Raw genomic sequence first — 23,207 nt, 5'->3', positions numbered from 1 at the left:
TTTTCCCTAAAAAAAAAAAAAAAAAAAAGAGAGACATCAGAGCTTATCCTATACCCTGTTATACTGAAAGCAAGAGTGAAATATTCCCGCATGCTGCCTCATACAATGAGTTGCACCCTTTAGAGCTGAAATCCAACCTCTCCTTTCTTGCTGAAGGGGCCTTACCCTGTACTTGTTTTGTAAGTAAGAGCTTCAGTTAAGTCAGTAAAGATTTTGTCTGAGGATAATGGGCTCAACAAAATACTGAAATGCAATTTCCCTGAGTTGCAGTGTATTGAAGAAAGAGATTGAGTCACAAGCAATCCTCTTCCAGCGTCGGAGCTCGGTTCCTGCTGTACGCGTTGCTGAATCAGTCCGAGTAAGGTTGTCACCCTCTCTTTTGCTGCCATATAAGATACTTTATAGAAAGCGCAGGGGTATTTTCGTATCTTCCCTCCTGCGAACTGAATCTGGTATGATTTGGCTCCAGCAGTGACTTGGTTTGCTCGGTTTTTAAACGCGCTGGTAAAGGGACATTGTTTGCTCCAAATAAAAGCTGGCTGGGCTTGGCATTCCCCACGTGTGCCTCAGTAAAAGCAGCCGGGCAGCAGCCAAAATACAATGACCTGCTCTCCTCCACCACAGGAAGGGCAACGTGTGGCCAAACTGAAATTCTGCTATTATTTGAGGCTCTTCTTTGGGTTGCAGAGGCAACTTTTTCTCAGTGTTTGCTGCAAATATGTTTAAATTCGCTCTGTTTTGGAGGCAAGTAGTCAATGCATCTGAAGTGCATACTTGACATATGTTTCTTTTCACATGCTGTCCTCCATTCGTTTCATGTAGCAGATGCTCAGTTTACCACTTTAAATGTATTCTTATTTACTAGAAATTATTTTAGAAAATAGCTGTTTGGAACTAAACATTTCCAGCCCTTCTTCTGGGTGCTGGGAGCTCCTTTTTGCAGCTGTCCTGTGTGGCTGCATGCAGATGTTGACAGGTTGATTTGCATTTGAAGAGCTGGATGCAGTGAGCTAAGCAAGGGTTTTTCTTCCCTGCCTCTGAAGGCAGTCACTTAAACACTCCTTGCCAAATTTAGCCCTGATGCTACTCTTCTTAATTAACTAGAGCAACATCCAAGCTGAGTTTGGCCCATTGTTAGCTGCCCGGGGTTGAATTAAACCCCCTGACCATGTAAAAGAAAGGTTCTTATTCTGAAGATTGATTGTACAAAATGCAAGAACAGTCCTAATTCACAGCAAGGTGGTACGTACAAGCTGGTTTATCTGATTTCTACTATGTTGTCCCGTTGCCAGAAACTGCAGGTCTAAATCTTCCAGCGGAGGTTTTTGGTTTACCTGGTTGCTGCATACTACTGGAGTCAAAAACGGTTTCGTAAAAAGGAAATCCTGCTATCTAGAAAAATGTGTAGCATGCACTGCTTGATCCCCCTTACTGGAGAGTACTCTTGTTGTTGTTGTTGTTGTTGTTGTGTGGGGTTTTTTCCCCTTAAAATAAGATTGAATAAAGGCTTTCAGCACAAAGATGCAAATTTAGACCTCAGTCCCTCCCATCGATAAAGAAACAGACAAAAGTCTTGAGCCACAACCGTGCTGTCAGCCTCTAGAAACCATTGCTCCTGGTCTTTCATGTCCGTGATCCATCCACATTGACTCAAAGCACGATTTAGCAGAGACCAGAAACTTTGATGCTGTAGCAGGGAGTAAAGCCAACGCTCAGAGAGCTGGAGCCCTCTCACGATCAAGGCCCGTACACTTTTGCTTCCTCTTCATTTTCTTTTCCGTCCTTTAGATGTTACAAAACTGTCAAGGAAAGCTACATCCAGCAGGTGTTAGAGCACTGAACTGAACCTGCAGAAACAGGGGAAGGTGTAATTAAGGTTGTCTTTTTTTTTTTTTTTCTCTTTCATTTCGCCGTGCTGCTGTGCTTTCCCTGCCATGTCCCTGCCGTGTCAGCTGTGGGCAGATGATGGTCTCACTTCTGCCCCATAATCTGGATTTCAGCAATTTTCCAGTTTCCTCGTGCTGGTCTAACACAAGGTACAGCGGCAGCTGAGTTTGCTGTGTGTCACCCTGGCCATGGCTGCCACGGGGACAAAGTTACCCATCTGAACTTGGGCAGTTTTGATGTCTACAGGTAGGGATTGTAATGAACACTGATAACGCATTGGGCTCGGTCTGCGTTTTGGAGCATTCATGGCAAAATTCTTACTGGTCACAGTCAAGTACAGACTCATTCATCACCCCAGTTGTGCATGGGTGCAGTATGAGAGACCACTGGCACAGTGCACTTTCTTAAAGAAAAGTGTTTCCTCCAGTCCATCATTTGCATCACACATGAAGCTTTTTTTATAGCTAGCTTCTTTTTTTTTTTTTTTTTCTATGTAAGAACTTAAGGAGAGGGGATAGGAATGGAGAATGTTGCTGTTAGACAGGCATGATTCAGGTACCCATGGCGACATGAGATCACTCCCCATTGTCACCAACACAAGAAGATTACCTTATACAAGAATAACTAAGAACTGAATCTTTGACCTTCAAGATTTTCTTATCGGTAAACATTATAACTGTATAGCAACACAACCCAACTTGTCAACAACAAGAAAGGAAAGAAAAATAAAACTAATTTAAAACCCCACAGTGGCAGTGGAATAAATTCATACATTTATCATTTCAGAGGTTCCCATCGCTTCTGCCTCTTTTCCTGCAAGGTTTAAATTATTAGATTTCTTTTTTTTTTATGTTATGTTTACTCTCCTAAGAATAGAATACAATTTACAGAAGCTCATATGGATGAAAAAGCATTTTCCTTTTGCACTGTTGCTCGCACTGTTAACACACATAAACTTGCATCTTCCTGCTTTCCAAAACCTCGGTTCATATTGTCAAATAAATTAACTAAATAGTCAGAAATTTATTTTGAAACCCTTAAAAGAAAAAGGTTTATTACTCGCCCTTTCACTTAAGAAATAGCATGCGTCTCAGTGTTTGGTGCAAGACTTTATCTGGTCCAGTTAAAGGGGCAGGTTCTTCACAACACTTACATGTGCGGCTGGTCCTGCCAGCACTAGAATTGGCGTTATTCGCATGAGAAAAGATCCTTAAAGTGAAGAAATGCAGGATGAGGATCTCAGCTTACCCTAACAGCTGGGAAGAACCTAGAGAAATGAAATTCAATACCTGCTGCTGTACATCTCCCAGGTTTTAAGCTTCCAAGGCAGCAGGTGATTTTTAAGGAGAATTTTAACTTGCACGTACATGAATTATTTCTAGTGACTTGCTCAAAAATAGCAATTTGAGCTTGACTCGCAATGTACTCACACGGGGCTGGCGTGGGACCAGGCAGCCTGCCCATGCCTGGGAACATGAAACTTTCTGCACAAATCTGAACCAAATTCCCCACTTGGGTCTGGTGCTGCGGGCTGGGGACAGGTTCTCAGTGTCCCTCGTCCATCCCCTGACATGGGGAATGGCCAGAGTTTGGGGTCCGGGCATCTCGCTGAGGGCTGAGCTGTAGTTGGTTGCTGATAGAGGCCAACGGCAAAGTGCTGTCCCCCGAGAGCAGGGGAGCATCATGCTGCGTGACTCAGAGGAGCAGCTGAGTCACAGCCTCCCGTGGCTTCTCCTGTGATGGGAATGTGTTAGACACCATACTCAAGATTGTGCTTGAAGTCACGATCCAAATCATTGTGTTCAGGCTCCTCATTTGCTTCACGGGGAGAAAGTATGTTGCACTTCTCGGAGAAAGAAGAAAAAGGAGTCTGTGGTGCTGGAAAAAAAACAGTTCCTGGATTCCCACTTGTGAGAGCACTGTTAGAAAAAAAAAAAAAAAACAAAAAAACAACCCATTCTTTAAAGCACAAGGGAATGTATCTCTGCTGGAGCCCCTCAGAAGTCAATGAGGGTGCACCTGGCGTATTGAGTATTCACCGCTTAGCGGGATGCACCAAGATCTCCTGAGGCATGTGGAGCTGCTGCAGAAAAGCACTGACATCTCATGGGGGTACGGCTGTCCCACCTGAGAGCCCTTAGGAGCAGAGCTGTAGAGGGCTTTAGGTGATGCCATGCCTAAAATAATAGAAACTCAGCCTACAAACCCCAGCACCCTGGACACTAAGTGACACCAAAGAGCTCGGGATCCTGCTCAACCCTAATGGTGAGCGGGCTGGCATCAGCCCTCAGCTTTGCAAAACCACAGGGCTGGTGTTTAAGGCTGTGCTCATCCTGGGGGAGGGATGTCACATTTATGAGTCCTCTGGATGGAGTCACAGCAGAGCAGCCATGCATCGGTGCATCCCCCTCGGGTGCTGGCTCTTCGCTCGCAGCACTGTCACAGTTAAATGACACGGCAGATCCTCACTCTCCAGTAGGTATTTGCTGGCACATAACCCAGTGAATCCAGTCTATGGAGCATGAGTAATCTATAGTCACTAGGCAAACTTTCTCAAGAGCTTATTTAGGAGAGAAAGCCCTGATGCATCGATAGCGCTGTGTGCAGGAGAGCTGCTGGAGCTGGTTGATATTTCGACATGACTGAGTATTTTTAGAGCCATCCTATGGTGCAGGATTTTTAACTTCCATTTCACAGCCCTTGAAGCCTGGCAAACTTTCATTAACATTTGATGTTAATGCCTTGAAGTCATGCGAGGTCTGGGGGAAAAGGAAAGGAAAGGAGGAAAAAGAAATACACCTCTTTGGAGCGTGTAGTTTGCGAAGTTACTGTGAAGCTTAGAAAAAGCCTCCAATCCCATCCCTTCTCTTTGCACCAGATGCTTTTAAAGTAAAACCATTCAGAAAGCATAGCTAGAATCCCAAACCATGGCTGTGTGAGATGCTCTTCCTCAATTAAAAGTTAACGTCTTACATACCTGGAGTCTCTCTGGCCCTTGGGCAGATGGAAGCACCTTTTAAGCAGAGAGCTCCCCACCTTAGAAGGATTATGCCTCTCCGTCATTAGGCAGCTTTGATAATATAGGGCTCTTTTACCCATAAATTCCCAAATTATTTATAAGCCATCATGTCTTCATCCTAGAGAGAACAACCTGGGACATGGGGCACTTGAAGGGTTTGCTCCCAGTTCGCACTGCACGCGCTGCCATTTCTGCTCAGCGCAAAGTAAGGCTTTGCTGCCCAAATTTATACCCGGTGAAAACAGTGCTTCCCTGGTTACAAGGCAGACTTTGAACTGGAAAATAAATTAACAGAAACTCTATTTTTCCCCCCCTAAATATACACACACATATACGCACACACAGTCTCTTCGCACACAACTGAGATTTTTCATAGGCTGAGGGAGTAGGAAGAAGAGACGTATTTTTGTCTCCTTGGCAAAAATATATTGGCAGCATATCACTGAGTTGTAAAGATTGAGTAAGTACCAGAGCGTGGCCCCGTTAAGAGAAGCGGGTTTTGGAAAGCTGCCCTTCGACTGCCTGCGCCTGTCTGCCAGGACCATTGCAGGGGCTGCTGTCTGGGGTGGGGGCTCAGCGTGTGGGACCCCAGACAGCCTGCACAGGCTCCTGTGGAGGAAGAGGAGTTTGTAATACCTGGAGATGAGGAGCTGTCAGCTCTGCATCACGCCAGATAAAGTGTCTGAAGGGGAGAGGAGCTGTAAATCCCCCCCTGTGCATGGCTGCTGCTGCCTCCCGAGCTGCGGTACCTCTCCGGAGGGCTCACCAAGGTGGTGACAAACTGGTCCTCTCCTGCTTTCAAAACTGGAGAGGAAATATGGTCCCTGAGATGCTGTTATACAAGGGCAGGGAGAGAGATGAAGGACTGATGAAGGAAGGCTGTGAGGGGGTCAAAGCCACAACGTCCCGTGCAGCCGGGCACAGGGGCCCCTGTCTTTTGTCCAGTCTCCAGCAGAAGGAAAATTTTTCTCCTCCCAGGTTTTCTCGTCCCAGCTGTAAACCTTGCCAGTCACTTCCATGCCATTCCAGGACAGCAAAAAGCAGTAAGCATTTCTGGTTACAGTGGAAGATGTGCCTGATGCTGATAAGGGCTGGGACTCTCAGGGACGTTATTTAAAACCAATTCTGAGATCCCAGATTGGATTGCCCAAAGCTACCACCACCATTATCCTTCCCCAACGCAGGTAGAGACATTTCATAGTAAAATGCAATCCTGAAATACTGAAAGTAAACTCAGAAATCTCGACAATAAAATATTGATGCATCTGTGCTTTAGTGCATTCTAAGTTTGCATGATATGCTTTGCTTTTCAGGACTGACTAGATTAAGACACTTCTGATTCATTAAACACATTTTCCCAAATGCTGTTTCTACAAATATTGTTGGGCCATTGTGCTTTGTTGTATTTATTAGCTGGTGTAACAAGGAAGTTGCATCTTCCATAAACCTGAGAGGAACCCGCCTAAATGTTTTGCTCCGAATCTCAGCAGAGAGGAAAACAGTTCTAATGAATAATTAAAGCTTAAAGAGGTCATGTTGCTTTTGCAGTCTCATTTTTATTTGTCACTGCTTAGTTTGCATTAGGAAATAGAAAGTTTCAGGTGTGGGAGCCAAATGAAATGTCTTCTGCATATGTTAATTTAAGCAGATCTATTTGGTGGCTGTCTCCGTTTTTATCTATTAGGTCATTTGTTAACTGCAATAATTTAAAATCAGTTCAGGGAATTGTAAGTTTCAGGCTCTTAATTTTCATCAGGCAGTGGATTTGTGCATCCCCTCGCCTTCTGTCAGCAGTACGCGCCCCGACACTTTGGCTGGGCAGGGCTGTGGATGCAGGCAGAGCTGCTCAGGGAGGACCCAGGTCGCCATCTGGTCCCTGTCTCTGCAGGCACCACCCATCTGCCAAGCTCCTGCTCTCCTCCTAGGCCCTCTTCTCGCCTCCGGCCACCCGCCCTCCACATCTCCTCCTCCCCAGCTCTCTTTCCCTTCCACTTTCTTCCAAGCTTCCTTTCCTCCTCCCCTGCAAACCACCTCCCAATCCACCCCGCTCTGCCCCGAGGCACTCCTTTTCCCCCTCCTTTTTTACGTCACTCTCTGCCTTCCTTTCTCAGGCCCTTATTCCCCCAGAGATGCTCAACATTTTTCTCCCCCTCTCAACATGCCCCGGTGAGACCAGCCTGCCCCATCTCCCACACGAGGCTGGCCACAGGCAGGGACACACCGTCCTGGCTGCCCAGGCACCCTCGGCCACCAAATGCCTGAGACACCCAACCCTGCCAGCACCCACCCTCCATCAGGGTGCGGCACCTTACGGGCTGCACATACTGCTGGGAGTCAGGAATAACCAAATCAGAGTAACTCCAAGCTGAAGTCCTGCATAATTCCTCTCTATTTTCTTCCAGGATATATTACACTTGCAAAATATTTTTGTGCCTTTCATTTTTTCACACTGGAACCTATTCTTTCCAACCAGCAGCCCTGTTATTTGTTCCCAAGGTTAGACACTAGCCCTGAGTATTCAACTAGACATCACGTTCTCTTGGATGCATCACGCTAATCTCTCCTGGTGGAGAGTGTCTTTTCCACTGGTAGATCACGCAGATGATTTTTGAAACCTTTGCCTTGCATTTCCCAAATCCAGCCAGCAGCAGCGTTCGGCGGTTACACCCCTTTCTCCTAACCTTTAGATTCCCCATTGTCATCTGCCTTGTTTCAGTCCCGCATCACTGATTGTGCATGATCAATCTCTAGAGGTTTAGCTTCTATGTATAACTCAACAAGCTGGCATAGAAATGAGGAAGACATGCTTCAAAATGAATGCAGATCCAACTCAAGGTCACTGCATGATGAAGACAGACGTATTGCAAGCATTCCCTGCAATTAAGAGGGTTTATGAAGTGAAATTTCCCTATTGCTTCTTCAATATCCAACCGTTTCTCTAAATGCCATCATCTCATGATGAACCACCATGGATTGAAGAGACATGAAATCATTACAAGATTCCAGGAGTGTCCAAATACCCCGCGTATTCCCAGTGAGTTAACTACTGAGCTCATATATCACTACTTTCCACTGTAACCCTCGGGTTTTTTTTCTTAAAAAACAACTTTGTGGTGCACGAATGAGCCATAAGAAGGTTTGTAAAGAAAGGGTTCAGTTCTAGATGTCAGGTTAGAGACGTTCCCTGCTATTAAAGCACACAATAATTCATTTTATGCAGAGAGGTAATTCCATGATGCCTTGTAAGCTTCTGCTACACCAAGAGATCTCACAGGGAGTATCAATAATGTGAGCCATTTTTCTACTGACTAGATCTGGAGGGTTTCTCCATTACAGAAGACGACACCGGACGCATTCTGTGCTTGTTATTCCAAACATCCTCAAGGATTACCTGGGTCCTCATTCTGGAGAGTTGTTTCTTACTTTTTAGGCTGCTATGTGACAACTGCAAACCTTGCCTGTTGTGAAATGAGGATGTTTCAGGAACCTGAAAAAATGGCACTTTAAGAGGGTCTAAAGTGGAAATTAAGAATGAGAAGGCAATAGCTCAAGGCTGCACGTGGATGAAAGTTGAAGTGGCAGAAGATACAGGGGACAAAGCATCACATATTGTACTGGGTATGTTGCATCTAGTTTGAGAACAGTATCTATTCCCCAGATGTGACCGTGACTATGTCTCAAATTATAAAACTCAGTAGGGACTTTTGAAGAGACATGAATGTCCATTTCCTTAAATTTCCTCCCCCAGGTAGTGACAAGCCATGATACAGGCTTTATAGACATGCTGTGATTGTAAGAGGTGAAACCATCAAGCCCTGGTTGATCACCATGTTAATGAGGGAGAACTGATGACTTACTGAAGGAAGGGAAACCAGATGGATAAAACCCAAACTATCCCTTAAGGGAAACTTGATTCCAATTGTGCCAACACAGGAAAAAAAAAAAAAAAGCACAGTTTGACAATGTGAAAATAAACACGATTTGTCATTTTGCAGCATATGAACGCTTCATCAGACAAAATGACTATCTGTTCTCAAAATTGCATCCGGTACAATTTGGCATTTCAGCCCTCTCACAATGATTGATGGACTGTCAGCAATCTGCCTGAATGAGCAGTCTTTGTACCAGTGAGTGTATGTCAGGGTCAAGAATATTGGCGGAAAAAAGTGGATTATGTTCCAAATCAAGATACACCTGAATCCTGGCTAGAGCATACATGCCACCACAGCCTATTTCCCACAGTTTTCTGAGGTGTCGGGGTGGTGATGGCCAGCTGTGAATTCCAAGTTAGTCTCTGACACGTTGTGCCAAAAGCACGGTGGGTTACTAAAGCATTTTGGACCCGAATGTAAGTAAGAGCTGGAAACGCATTGGAGAATGACTAAGTTCAAAGCTCTGATGGGTGAAGATGCTCACCTAAGAAGCCAACACCAACTTCTCAAGTGTTAGACCAATTTTAGCTAAGGTAGAAAAGCCAACTACAGAACAGCTTTGGCAAAGCGGCAGCAGAGCAAAGTATGGAAATGAGTGTTGAGACAAACTTCTGGGCTGCCGGGATAAAGGACTGCGGCATGAGATGCAGGACGAGACGAGGTGTGAAGGCAGAACACAGCAAGCGTGGGCCGTGGTGGTAGATAGAAAAGCAGACACAGGAAAGTGAGTTAACAACCCCATGACAACTAGAAATGTTGACAGTCTCTTGGGACTGAGCCAGGCATGGGAACGCTCGCCATGGCAGGGCTAACTTAGCTCTGACTTGAAAATGTTCCTCAAGCAGCGTCACCAACATTTCCCAGAAAAAGTCCTATCATACCCAGTTTGAGGAATCGCCCCTGTTTCCCTGTGCAGATGATTTACAAAATGCAAACTGAACATCAGGGCTGGAAGTACGTCAGCGTTTCTTCCTAGAAAACACAGAGTCATTCCTTCAATAAGCTCCATTAAGAGGAACAAGAAAAATGACTAAAGTAAGCCACAAAACACCCCACACCCCCCCGAATTTCCCCCCACTTTGCCATCCAGTAGCACAGGAGGATGTGGTTGTAAGGAGCAAATTGCGAATGGTAGTGGGAAGACTCAGCAGTGCACAGAGGGGCTACTGGGGATGCCGCGGCCGCGGTGGCGGAATAACGCAGCACGCTATTTTATCTGCTCTTTGGCTAAGGAAAGGCACCTGGGAAAGGGACAGGAGCATTGATGAATAACCTCAATCATGGCTTCTGTGGCCAAAATACTGGTTTGTGAGAGGAACGTTCAAAGAAAATGGAAATCAAGTAGCTCAAAACAACATGTAACATAGAATCAACTCTTACCTACTTCGCTGTTGTCCTACATTTCCCTGATACTATTGGTATTCACTGTGGTAGCACAAGGACACTTAGTACTTTTGGCAGCAGCTTTGTAATGACTGAAGAGAATTCAAAGGACAGCAGCCAGACACTGTGATGTGTTTTATTAGCTCCCAGATGTGCAGGTGAGGTGAATCTTCGGGAAATGAGTTTCGCTGCCACGGATTTTCTAACATCACTCAAGGTCTCAAATAAAATCTTATAATGGAACAAAAGACTGTCATAGAATTTTTAAAGTCATCTTTGGCAAAGCATCTTCTCTGCATCTGTTCGTTTCTTACACAGAAGTACACAGGCACAACATCTTTGGTGATATTTGCCCAGCTGAAAACAGAAGGTCAGCTCCTGAGGCTGAATTATAACCAACTGACCTTCTGTAGGCATTTCCCTGGAGGCCTTCTGGTGTAGGTGATCCAGAATCTGGAGATGCTTTACCAGCAACGTTCAGGTGTTAGGTCCTGGATTGCAGCATGCCAAAACAACATTGCTTAGAGTCAAATTGGTAAAGACAGAACTAGAAGTCACGGCCCAACAGCAGCGTTCTTCAGCACCTAAGTGAGGTACGTCTGCTCCTATGTGGTTAACTTCCTTGAGCAATGGTGAGCGTCCCTGGTGTCGAGGAGATCAGCTAAGCCACCACATCTGGGCCTCGGGAAACTCAAGAGTGTTAGAAGAGAAAAGGGTGGGTCGTGACGTGAAGGTCAAGCTGCTCAAGTGGGAACCTCGCTGGTCGCTATTTATGGCTGTGAAATTGGCCCTCAGGGCTCTTCTGCAATGCAGAGAATGAGCTCCACTGTGGTTGGAGGCCACTGTAGGAAAAAAGCAGGGCAAGGAATAGAGTGACACAACCTTCCTTCTGCAGGGATAGGGTGGAAGGAGAAGCTGTGAGCTGCCTCTGCTTCCAACAGAGAGGGCTTTGTAGAGGAGCACCAAGGAGAGGCTGCAGGTGGCAAAAGGCAATCAGATCGGACACTGCCACAGTGCAGGCAAGCTGGGGAAAGCAGATTATAATATCCTAGAGTAAATTCTGGAGAGCGGTGGGATAAAACAGTCTCTTCTCTCATAGAAAGTCTATGATAAATACAGGCGGGAACATTAACTACTAAACAAAGGTAAGAGAAGAAGTGGAGTGAGGTGGATGATGGGACTGAGCTTGTCGAATGACAAGATAAACTGAGACCTCTTCCTAGAGAAAACGTGCTTTTGCCAGACTTGAGGGGAATGGTGAGCACTAAGAATAAAGGCCGGGGTGAGAACGGAGCACAGTCCCTTGCCAACACCAGCTCATTTGCAAGCGCGTGGGCAGAAGCAGCTGCGAGCTGCTCCTCACTTGTCTCCTCCAGCGCCGCTGCCACCGGGGCGGTCTGAGCCCTCATGAGGTGTTAAACACACCAGGAAGGTGTTTTGCGTTTAAAAACGTTGAAGAGGAGCAAGATAGAGCAGGAAGCAAAAGCAACCAGTAGTTATTCACGTGGGATTGAGGGGATTGATGTAAAGCTCTGAGCAGCAGAGGGTCTATAGGCAGCAGAGGGGGAGGACTGGAAGAGGAAGAAATTCATGTCACAGCAGAATAAGAGACTTGAGGAGGAGCTTTGCTTTGCCCACCAGACAATTGAAAATAGATCAAAAGAAGAACCCAAAGGGTTTGTTAGAGCTGACAGCTCCTAAGGAAGAAAGTGGGGCAAATTTCATACATTTCCACATTTTAAAATAATTTTCCTTTTGCCCAGGAAGTAGAGGGGGAGCCATCAAAGGGAGAAGACCAGATTCTGGTATCGCTGTTACTGGGTGAGACAGATTTGAATCCACTGCACTGAAATCAGAATCTGGCCCGTAAGTAGGCAGTTCAGCTCCCTGCAATGAGAAACAAGGGAATTCTGAGCTATGGGATGAAAGACGGAGAAAGAAGGAAAGGACTTTTCTGAGGAAAAATAAAAGATTATTGTTCCACTGTCGCAACACCTGTAGAGAAACACAGTTAAAATTCAGGATGATTTTTTTTTTAAAGACTCAGCGGAACTGAATTTGCTCGAGCCTGACCATGACACACACGGACAGCTCATGCTGGTCACCTCGTTTATGGCACCATGCTAGCCCACAGTTACGGGAAGGGATTGCTAATCTTTTTAGGTCTCAAGCCTTTTCTGAAAACAGGACCTTCCCTGGCGAAAGGACGACAATAACCCCAGGTACTATCCGTGCTCTTCATCAAATTCTCCTTCAGGATGAAATAAAAATACAAACCGTCATACGGACAAATATTTCCTGGACTGGCAGGATTCAGGGGGTGTCAGACAGCATCTGTCTCAAAAGCAATCCGTGCTTTGAAGTTTCCAGCTTCGCAAGGCTCACAACAGCCAAACTTTTCTCAAAGGCAGACACCCAGTAAGTGTGTATTTAACCTCCTGAGGCTTCTTTCTCTGCTGGCTCCATCCTCCCTGGCACTGCAGGCAGTGTTACAGCAGCAATGTGGGGTAGCAAATTCACATGGGGTGTGTTTTGCACATGACCTGCATCAATACTTCATGATTTCTTTTATAATGACAGCATTAAACATCCTCTGGCAGAGGCTCACAGGATCTGTGCTCATTCAAGTAACGCAAGGACAGGCCTGTGAAACTCTCAGCAAACAGCAGGAGACAAATAATCAAACTCAGGACGATTTAACATAGAAAGTGCCGAGTTACAGAAAAATACCTAATGCTGTTCCTTGTGGCCTGAGTGAAGAGTTCTGGACCATAATAGTCCATCAGCACCACAAAGCAGGTTTTGAAAGTAAAAGGAGGTGCACCACCCATTCCAGTTTTCAAGGGTTATTTTATGATGAGAGGAATGAAGAGGAAAAAAAAAAAAAAAAAAGTTAACTCAGCATCTGCATTTGCTGTTGTGTGTCAATCCAGGGAGACAGGGAAGTTGTACTGGTGGAAAAAAATCAAAGAAATGAACACAGCGCACAGATAGACTCCGTGCTATAAATTTTGTGGAGAGAAACATTTTTTGGCATGTCTGATCTCCTTTGCTCGCTATTGCTCAAATCATGCAGCAAAGGATTTCAGAACTTGTCAGCAGAGAAATCTTCCTCAGGAAAAAAAAATACGTAACTGTTTCTCTGTCCCCCTGGCAGAGTCCGGTGCTGACACACTCCCTCTCACTATAAATAGAGGTTGTCCAAGGGAAGTGCAAAGCCATGCCATTAAGGAAACCCAGTCCCACACGGCATGCTTGGACGGACACTGTGTTCAGGCCACTTCTGTTACAGCGGCCCCACTCTGCGTGTCACGCTTTTCTTCTTGTCTGCGATGTTATCTGTCAGTCAGCCTTCTCTGTGCTGATGTATTCAGAAAACTTGTCATTTTAACATTCAGATATTCAAGTGTTTCAGTAAATCAGGCTAACGGTTGGCTCTGGAACTGAAGCACGGCGTTTAATCACAGAATAGATGCAACAAGCAGAACCATCAGGCCAACTTTCCCAAGGTTCCTTACTAATTGCCTTATTTTAAATATACATTCAGCTCTTTGCAACTTGTATTCCCTGTATCTGCAAGCCCTTGCTGTCAAATGGTCTTGAAAATCATTTCCTTCCACATCTTTGAACCATCCCAGAAGACCCACATTTGCCAGGAAGAAATCAGCTGGTTAGTGGGATTTTTAGGCTGGACAATTATGGGTTGGATTTACCTGCCCGCAGGTGATTGCTGTAGCCATGCGACCTCTCCTGCAGCTGACATTCATAGCACTCATTCCGTCCGTATAACCCCCCCTCAGGAGAAAAAAAACCTTAACTCTATTAATAGTGAGCACGTGTTCACACCGAGTATCTGTAGCTGCTCAAGAGCTACAAGCATGTGGCCTGTTGGCAGGGGAGAGTTTGATCCAAGGAGGTTGCAAATGTCTGGTGTCCCATGGGAAAACAAGAAAGGGTTCTCAACCAAGTCCCCAAACCAGAGTTTTACTGCACGGTCTCACCAAGAAGGGCAGGCAAGAGGGCTGGAGGATGACATCATTAACCAAGCAATAGCCCTGCAGAAGCTGCTGATGGAGAAGGAGGTGGCAGCTCGACCAACCTCTCCTCACGTGTCTGCACTGCTATCGCATATCGCCGCCCACAAGCTCGCGCTCAGAGCGAGGAGACAAAGATGGCCATGGACAGAAGGACCCTACAGACAAGGTCCTCTGCTGCAAAGCCGCTCGCGTCTTGCGTGGTGGAAACATTTTAAACTGTAATTTTAGATTACAACAGAACACTAGTGTTAGGGAAAGATCTCGTCGTATATAATTTTCAGGATTGTGGGGGGAGAAAACAAAAGTACAGCCTGCCTTGGCAAATACTGTCTCTATCTTCCAGTGCTGATTTGTGCGCACTTCCAGGGCAGAAGGGTATATGTTGTCACTGATAAATACTAACTATGGGAAATGGCTGTTTCAAAGACGTGGCTGATGGCACGGCCAACAACAACGTGACCCTGTAACGCGTGGCCACAAACAAAGATAATAAGCATTTGCATCCTACAGCATTAACCATTGCTCTCAGTCATCAAAAAATAAAACCCCAGTGAACAATTCTGCAACGGTACAAGCAGGATTGTTAAAGGATTATTTGAGAAAGAGCAAGGAGAAGGTGGTATGTCATCAGAATTTGGGATCGCTGGTTTGATTTACTGTTGAAAACTCTATGTACTTTGAGGTCTCAAACCCCAAAACAAAGCTTAATCTTCACTTAGGCACTACAGTTCCCTCCTTTATCACATTATCTGAGTACATCACACTCTAATTATAGTGATCTGAACAACACTTAGTGAGACTGGGAAGTACTAACCTTGTAGGAGAAGCCCTTGAACACAGAGTAAAACTGAGTCAGAAACAATTTTTGTTTTTTAAATGCCAGCTATGTACGCTGCAACCAATGGGGGAAAAAAAAAAAACTTACACTATAAGCAACACTTCAGAAAATTTGCCTCTTCATTATCATTAACACAGATCCTCAAGTCCTACCTCAAAATTCAGAATAAAGTTATCATTATGAGGGAAAAATGCATTATAATATTTGTCTTTTTAAAAACATCATTTAAAACATATCAGTAATCATTCAAAGAAAGGACTAATACTTACAGCATCTCAGTGGGATATTATATTGTATTCTCAAGAGGTATCCAGAAGAGCTCCTCAATATTTTAGTATCTGTTAGGCGGTGATTGCAGTTTATTTATGTCTCTCTAGTGGGTACAGAAGTAGAAGTTAAATATTCCATCTTCCTCTCCAAAGTGTGTAAGGGACTGTATCCTCACACCCAAGCAAAGAAAAAAAAAAAAAATCTCTCTTCCACATCACATCCTGGTGTGGAAACCAGCCCATGTGTGCCTTATGGAGTGTGGACCAGCGGCCGTGTTTGTCGACACATTTCTTCAAGGCATCCTCTGTGAAACCTTTGAGAGGAGCTGCAAGGAGTTCAGGCCTTTTGCAGATGCTGTAGAATAGCTGTCACTGAATTTAATTGAGGTGGTTCCTTTTCCGCCACCTCTTGTTTCGTGGCTTTTGTTCTTTTGCGTTGCTGTACATGCTAAGGGCATGGAGCCAGGTATTTTACCCAATCTCAGGTTTGTTTTGTTTTTATTTTTTGTGTTTAAGCACAAGTCAGACTCTGCTGTTGTGCTTTTAAAGTTGGCCACTGCTTCAGTAGCTTCCACCCAGCTGGTTTTCATTTTTCCCAAAGTCCATCATTATGAAAAAAATATATTGTTGCATTTCCTAGCAAGACTTTGTTTCTGATACTTTGTGGATTAAAAGAGCCCTCAATACCCCTGTAGATCTCACCAGAGTTCTTGATAGCAACTACAAGCCTCACTAAGAGTTTAATAAACTGCTGCTCAGTTATGTGACACCTGTTAAATTTATGGAAAAAATATACCCAGTCTGCTGCTGTTATTAGCTATCAGATATCATAGACAGAGAGCACCCTGAACCAATGTCTATGATCTGAACTAATCAAGAATATTGGGAAGAGTATTTTGGATTCCCAGGCTTTGATACAGGTCCAAATTTCAGAGTAATTTTCTATTTCTATAAAAAGTTGGCCAGAATGACCAATCTCAGTATTCCTAAAAACTGGAATTAGAAAGGAACTCTCAAGCTTGTCTAGAATTTTCTGTTTGGGATTAACTGTCCTCTTTTTTCACCTCTGCTAGACTTGCTAACACTCTTTCATGTGAAAGGCTCCAGATATAAGCACCAGGAAATAAATTAAGGTCTCCAACCACAAAAGGGGAAGAGCCCAGACACTGCTACGAGCAGCCCATCCTGTCCTGCTGACGCATTTCAGTCCTGTGGTGGGAGGGATGGCTTCATGCCCCCCCCCGAGACATTTCTGCTGAGGGGCCCGTTTCATTCAGAAGCTGAATAACCTAAGGCCATCTCACAGAGGCCAAAACCCTCCGTCAATCCCTCAGTGCTGCAAACACGAGGGGCTTGAGAGACATTTCAGTCGTGCAGACTTCTTGTCTCGTAACTGAGTTTCTGGAAGTGGGACGTTTATTTGGGCCGTTGTCCATGTCCGTGCTCTCCCTGTGAATGTGCAAAGTTCACAAAGCAGCCTTTGGTGGACAGAGCTCCCTCCTTCACTCATCCACCTGTTCGCATGGGAGTTGTGTGAGCTTGAGCACCTGTGATACTGCCACGTTTGTATCAGCTCTGGATAAATTCAACCAACTACCTTAAAAGTTATTGGAGGAGTACGTACAGACTGCGAGATGGCCCCACCTATACGCAACACAAACAGAAAGTCATTGAAAAGCCTATTTCCGTAGGAAATTACAGGGAGAAGATTATTTGGAGTTTCTCCTCAATGAATAGGAGAGAATAAAAATCATACTCTGAATGTATTTCCTCTTAACTGGCACACTTTAATGAAGAGACTCAAAGAAATGACCATCCAGTCTCAGAGGCCCTCTTACGCTGGGACTGATTTAGTTTCATTGCGTGAACTGCCATAAAAATAAGCACTGGGATCTTTAAAATCTAAATTTTGGATTGCCTTGCTGGAGAGCCATCAGGAGCAGCAAACAGAGGGCTGCACGGGCAAACATGCTTAGCAGGAGCGGTCCCAGCTGAAGCGCTCTTGGCCCCCTGGCAAACAGGACAGGTGTGTCACTTCCAGATGTGACGTGAGCCACTTGCTTCTTCTTCACAGCCTTTGAAGTGCTGTGCAGAGAAAGCCTGAGCCGTTACCGCAATTAGAGTAGATACATCATTTACTGGAAGAATTAAATGCACCGTAGTAGCAAACCTGCAGTTGACACTCAAAGGGTGCAATTGAAATCCTCCGGATTAGTAATTCTTTTGAGATCTTTGTAATCATTGGTAATAGGTGGTGAAATAAATCCACATTTATATCCTACAGACCGCAGCTGTGCTTCTGTTAAAGTAGTATTAACTGATGGTTTTTAAATCCGTCTGCCAGCTCAAGCTGTAAGCACTGAAACTCCTGTGCAGAGGATAACTCATCCTGGGTGATGTATGTTCCTGAGCACGAAAGTGCTGGTTAATGAATAATGAAAGCACCAAGGCAGAATCACACCTCGGGGCTTCGCTCCTGCAGAGAGTTCTCTGGAGAGAGGTCCCTGCGCAGCTCACCGTGCAGCAACAGTCTCAGCTACCCAACCGCACCGGGACTGGTTGTGGCTGTGGATAACGGTGATAGGAAAGAATGCAAAATACTCATGGAAAGCTTTACCCGGACAGTGCTGAACCTCGTCCTGTTCAGTCGAGCACGGGGTTCGTCCGGCCAGCTCAGGCGTTGTTCCTTCAGGTATCAGGAGTGCACACTCGTGCCCTGACTTACTGCACAGGCTCCCAGTTAACTAAACAAATATGCCATTAAAAGCTGAGCCGACCTTGAGGGGAACATATGGGTTTAAATTGCAGCAGGATGAGATTTATGGACTTGTTTTCCAAGCCGAGAGAGTAATTCACCATTTACCGGCTCTGATGAGGGAGGCCAGCACTTCACCGACGAGACAGGAGGGGTGATGAGCGCTAGATTGACACTTGGCTTTGCTGTGGAGTCCCAGCCATAGAGCGGGGGCCCGGAGTGACAGTCACTCTAGGAACAAAAAGAAGCTTTGCAAACTCAGTATGCTTGTAAGATAAGCACAGCACTGATAAAGTAAAGCACAGAGAGATTAAAAAACTCAAGAGAACGGTATTAGTGCAGACTGAAGAAAAGAGTCCAGGAGTCCTGGCTCTCCCTTCGTCCAGCTAGGCTTCAGCCCAATCTGCCCAAAATTCATGACCTTAGAGATAGTTTCATGATGTCATTAAAAAAAAAATCAGTGACCTACAGGAGAGTCATTATACAGCCTGGGAGGGAAAGGAAATAAAGCAAAGCTGGCAGAAGCACGTTTACCTGGTTCTATTTCTTATGGGTTGTGTTTGCTTTGTTTTCATTTAGGAATCTACAAAGGACATTGCTTCCGAATCAACCACTTCCCTGAAGACAATGACTATGACCATGACAGCTCAGAATACCTTCTCCGTAAGTTGAAAAGTGATACCTAATACATGGGATTAACAGACTTAGCCAGAGAGACTTTCCCGGGTTTCTCTTCTGTAGAGTCCAGCCCAAGTCTTATTCATTGCAAGAGACTGGCCCAAACTGGGTGGCACAGGGCAGTGGTGATGTATGTCGAGTTCACGCTGCAGCTGACACAACCGTGACCGTCAGGGACCCCCATTTCAAAGTTTCCTTCAGCCAGTGGAATTGTGCTCCTAATTCCCAAAAAATTTTTCAAATGAAATCTACAGCTATCAATCCCGGATTGGCAAGGATATTTTACAGAGGGGGTATTTATCTGATTAGCATATCAAAACAGGTTCGAGGAGTGGGTTCCAGCCCATTAGGAAGCTTTTCCCAATGCTTAAACCCAACCCTTGTGCAAGCCCCATCCTTTGCAGCTGCTGAGCCACCTCCCCCTGCAGTGAAATTACTGCATGGTAGGAAGGAAGCTGAAATTTCTGCAGCTAACAGCAAAATCCCAGCATGAGCATGGGCTGTGGCTTCCCTGCATGGCCAGCCAGCCATTGCTTCTCTGTGCTGGTGCGCAATCCACCACAGAAAGTGATTTCATCCACCAACCCCGTGCTTGAAATTCAGGCAGTCGTTTCCTCCCCTGCGGGTGACCGTTCGCTCAGCTGATGGGAAGTCTCAGAACCTGAGCATGAGACTTCAGGAATCCTGCAAAGTTTGATTTCCCCTTCCCCAGAGGATGCCTTGCCTAGTTATTCCTTTTGAACAAAAGAGCTGACCAGCCAAGCTGAAAGCAATGCCCTTTACCAGAGAAAGAAACTGCAGTTCACGAGGTGTTGGGAAAGCTTCAGGGAGCCATGAATGACGCTGCTGGCTAATACACCCAGCAAGGCAAAACGCTCCTCAATTACACTGCTATTAATTACCTGAAACACCACTTAGAGAGCCACTCTGCCCTTCCGCTCGCTTCTGGGAAACATCTTCTAGTTGCTAAGACGAGAAGAAAGGAAGAAAAAAAAAATCTCTGAAAAGTATGCTTTACCAGAAAACCCAGGTTTTTTTTTCATCTTTACTCTTGTCAATTTAGATCAGTCATAGCACTTGGGTGACATGATTTCAGTGCTCAGGCGAAGACAGGCTAGCAGAGTGTGAGCACAGCTGCATTTATCTTTCATACAAAGCCTTGGAACTAATGTTAAATTGATGCCAAGTCAGCTTTAGGAGAGAATCATTAGTAAAAAGAACTGTAAAGGAAAGAGGAATTAAGCAGCATCTTGATAAAAGCGTATTATGCCTTCTTTATTTGGAGAAAAGGGAGAAGTGGGGAAAACAGTCTACAGCTTCACAGTAAGACATGAGATTGGTAAATTGCGTGCAAGGGTACTTGTGACGGGTGTTCCTAAAAGCTGTTGTCAAAAGTGACTAAGTACAGACCTTAAAACCAAGTTGGTCCAGCCCTTTACGTCTTCTGCAAAATCAGTCTTCAGCTGCTCCCTGCGCAAGTTACAGGGCTCCTCTGCTTTAACTTCTGTGAGAAAAACTGCAGCTCCACTTAAAATGCATACGGTTGATTTAGAGATTATTGAAAGGTTAGGTGTCTAAATCCAGAAGAGATGAGCTCATATGTATATGTAATAGGGACCAAATCATTGTCTAAGACGAGGATATTTGCATCCTGTTTCAAAGGACACATGAGACCTTCCGTCCCAGTTTTGCCCTCTGTGCAACACCTTTGCAACCTGCTGTCTCTATATCATTCACCGTGCTTTTTAGCTATTCCCTGGCACAAGTTTCTCAGAGGGCCATGCTAGGGGTAACCTTTCTTTTTCCTGCCTGGTTTAGACAAAGGCACCCGTGCTGTGTGCATCTTGTGCACCCTAAGGAGCAGCGTGCAGGGTCTCAGCCTGCCTCACCGTGACCAGTGTAATAGAGGCTTCAGATAAACGTGAACATCGTGGTGCTAGCAGAATCAATCCCTGGTTCAAAACCTTATTGAAGTCAGTGAAAAGATTACTCTTTTAGGAGACTTTGGTCAGGGGTGTGGACAGGAGCAGGGGTTTGGATTTTGCCTGTCGGCGTTTAGGCTGCTCCCTGCAAAACCAAGTGAACGCCAGCCACAGCGGCAGCTAACACATGCAAAGGAGCTCGGACAAGACCCCTCCTATTAAACCTTGCCTGTAACAACACACACCGATCTATGTGTCCAAAAAAAATCCCTTTCGCGTGTCCGTGCAGAGCCCCAGCAGGTGCCGGCAGTACCGCTGCCGTGCCCGGAGAGCCGGCACAGTGCCCCAGCTGCCGCCCGCATCGCCCGCCCGCACACGTGTGCTCTGGCTTCCCTCCTCTCCTGCGTTTCTGCAGCACACAGAAACCAAGCTGCTCCGAGCCAGCATTGCACGAAGACACACGCACCTCTCCCTTCGCCGAAGAGGGGATTTCAGCCGTACTCACTCACCCTCACTGCGCCGTGCGGACATCGCACCTCTGCCGCGGTGCAGAAGGGCAGCCGTGAGGAGGGGGACTGGGGACCCCATCTCAGGGCCATGTCTACACTTTCATACCCTTCCTCCCCACATGCTATGGTATCCCCTTTTCAAAGCCGTTCGCTTGGCTCCTGCCTTACGGAGGAGAATAAAAGCAGGAGCAGAGGGCCGGGACTGGCAGCACCGCAGGGAGGAGCAGCAGGGCATGCTGCGGCCCTTCACCGAAGAACGGCCGATGCAAACAGACAGGACGGTGAACAAGAGAAGAAAAGAGCAGGGGAGAGAGCAAAAACCAAATTGCCTTAATGTTTTTTGATGTGTTGTCATTTTATTACCAATATCAGGAGCCACATGTAAATTCTACGTTGTACCTATGAGCTGCCTCTTAAATTTCAGAGCCAAAAGTTCACTTTATAGGAAAAAATATACTGTAGAGTCTCTTAAGGAAGAGAACACTGTGTTTTGTTTGTCGGCACATTAATTACCTAGTGTAGAAAAATTATCTCTGGAGATTATTACCACAAGTAGAACAACCCACCCCCTACATTTGGCATGTCTGGCAAGTTCCTTCTGGTGGTATCACTGAAGCAATTTAGGAAAGCTCTTGGATTTAATTTAAATCGTTATAAACAGTATGACCATAAAATATAGGAAGCAACAACCAGAAAGGGTGGGCCAGAGTAGATGTTAAACCCATGCTACCTTTTGCCAGGACACGAACAGACAGACGGTGACTTGGGAGGGGCTCCACGTCCAGCAGCACAGAGACTGATATTAAATCTTTTTCTACCTGACTCTAAAACCTGACTCCAAAGTCAGAGCACTGTTACTTCATACCACAGCCGTGGGGATACACCCAGGACACCAAAACAGGCTCACACCACTCAAAGGGCTTTGATGAGAGACCTTACACCCTCACGATTTGGATTTGCCAACTATTGCAAGACACTGTCTGAATAATAATGCACCCGCCTGAACTGGGTTTAGATCCGGTTAGAAAATGCCCCGTCTGTAAAGGACACGTGCAGCGACATTGCCGGCTTTGGTAGGAGACGTACTTGTCTCGCGGTCGCAGATCGATACGGGCATAAGCTACCCAGGCAGGGACTGTCTGTTTTGTTTCATGTCTGCACCATCTAATGAGGGCTGGGCACATGGCTGGGGCTCCCCGGGGGCTCTGCAGCGCACACAGAGGCAGTGCTGTTAACAAAGGCCCGCTCCTGTCCCTCAGTCAGTGCAAGTTTTGCCACCAGCTGCCAGGGGGATCGTTAGGAAGCAATTCACTAAATTGGGAACGCCACGGCCATCAAAAGTAAAATGAGAAAGCATCAGCTGTAACATCTGGCCGTTTCTCCTCGGGAAACGGGCCCCGCTCGCCGCGTGTGTCAGGCAGGAAGATGGCACCCAGGAGGGACCGCGCCGCTCATGGCACCGCCGCGGCACTCTGGCCCAGATGGCGGTTTTCTCCCCTCCGCGCACTCAGCCCGGGGCGCCCGTGTCCTCCCCACGTGCTGGGGGGTTTGACCCCTCTGTGACAGCAGCCTCTGAGTCCCACTCGCCTTGGGCATCCCTCACAGCCCTGCACCCGCTCACGCTGCCGGGACTCCGCTCCTCGCCTTCGCCTCTCCACGGTCCCCGGTTTTGGGGCAACCCTCTAGTCAGCACCTTCTCTCCACTTCTTCAAAGTAATCCTCTCCCTGTAACAATATAACTCAGTTCCTTGCTCTTCCTTTCAGGAACACCTACCAGGTTTTACCCCTTTGGTTTTTACAATACAGACATCTCTCTACTTGCGCTTGTTTATTTTTTTCTCAGCCCTTTTGTTCCCTCCCTGCTGCTTCACTTTCTCTTGCTGCTTAGTCTTGTAGTGACCCGACTTTGAAAGCTAGCTTGAAGGGGTGTTTTAATTTTTTTTTTTTTTTCAGGGATTTTATAGCCCAAGCTGGTGAA

The 23,207-nt window shown here is 46.0% G+C and overlaps 1 protein-coding gene across 3 annotated transcripts in view; it reads left to right on the top strand.

Moving 5' to 3' along the window:
* Positions 1 to 23,207, top strand: part of LOC113486723 (voltage-dependent calcium channel gamma-5 subunit) — a 93,424-nt gene that overhangs the window by 65,260 nt on the left and 4,957 nt on the right. For all 3 annotated transcript variants that reach the window (XM_026860911.1, XM_026860912.1, XM_026860913.1), the window contains one exon: positions 18,700 to 18,783. In XM_026860911.1, the coding sequence (XP_026716712.1) occupies positions 18,700 to 18,783 (84 nt within the window). The remainder of the gene's footprint in view (positions 1 to 18,699; positions 18,784 to 23,207) is intronic.

The sequence above is a fragment of the Athene cunicularia genome, assembly GCF_003259725.1.
Source record: "Athene cunicularia isolate RWA chromosome 18 unlocalized genomic scaffold, athCun1 chr18_part1, whole genome shotgun sequence".
Classification (NCBI taxonomy): Eukaryota; Metazoa; Chordata; class Aves; order Strigiformes; family Strigidae; genus Athene; species Athene cunicularia.
The sequence above is the reverse complement of the archived record's forward strand: the minus strand, read 5'-3'. Positions and strand labels throughout refer to the sequence as shown.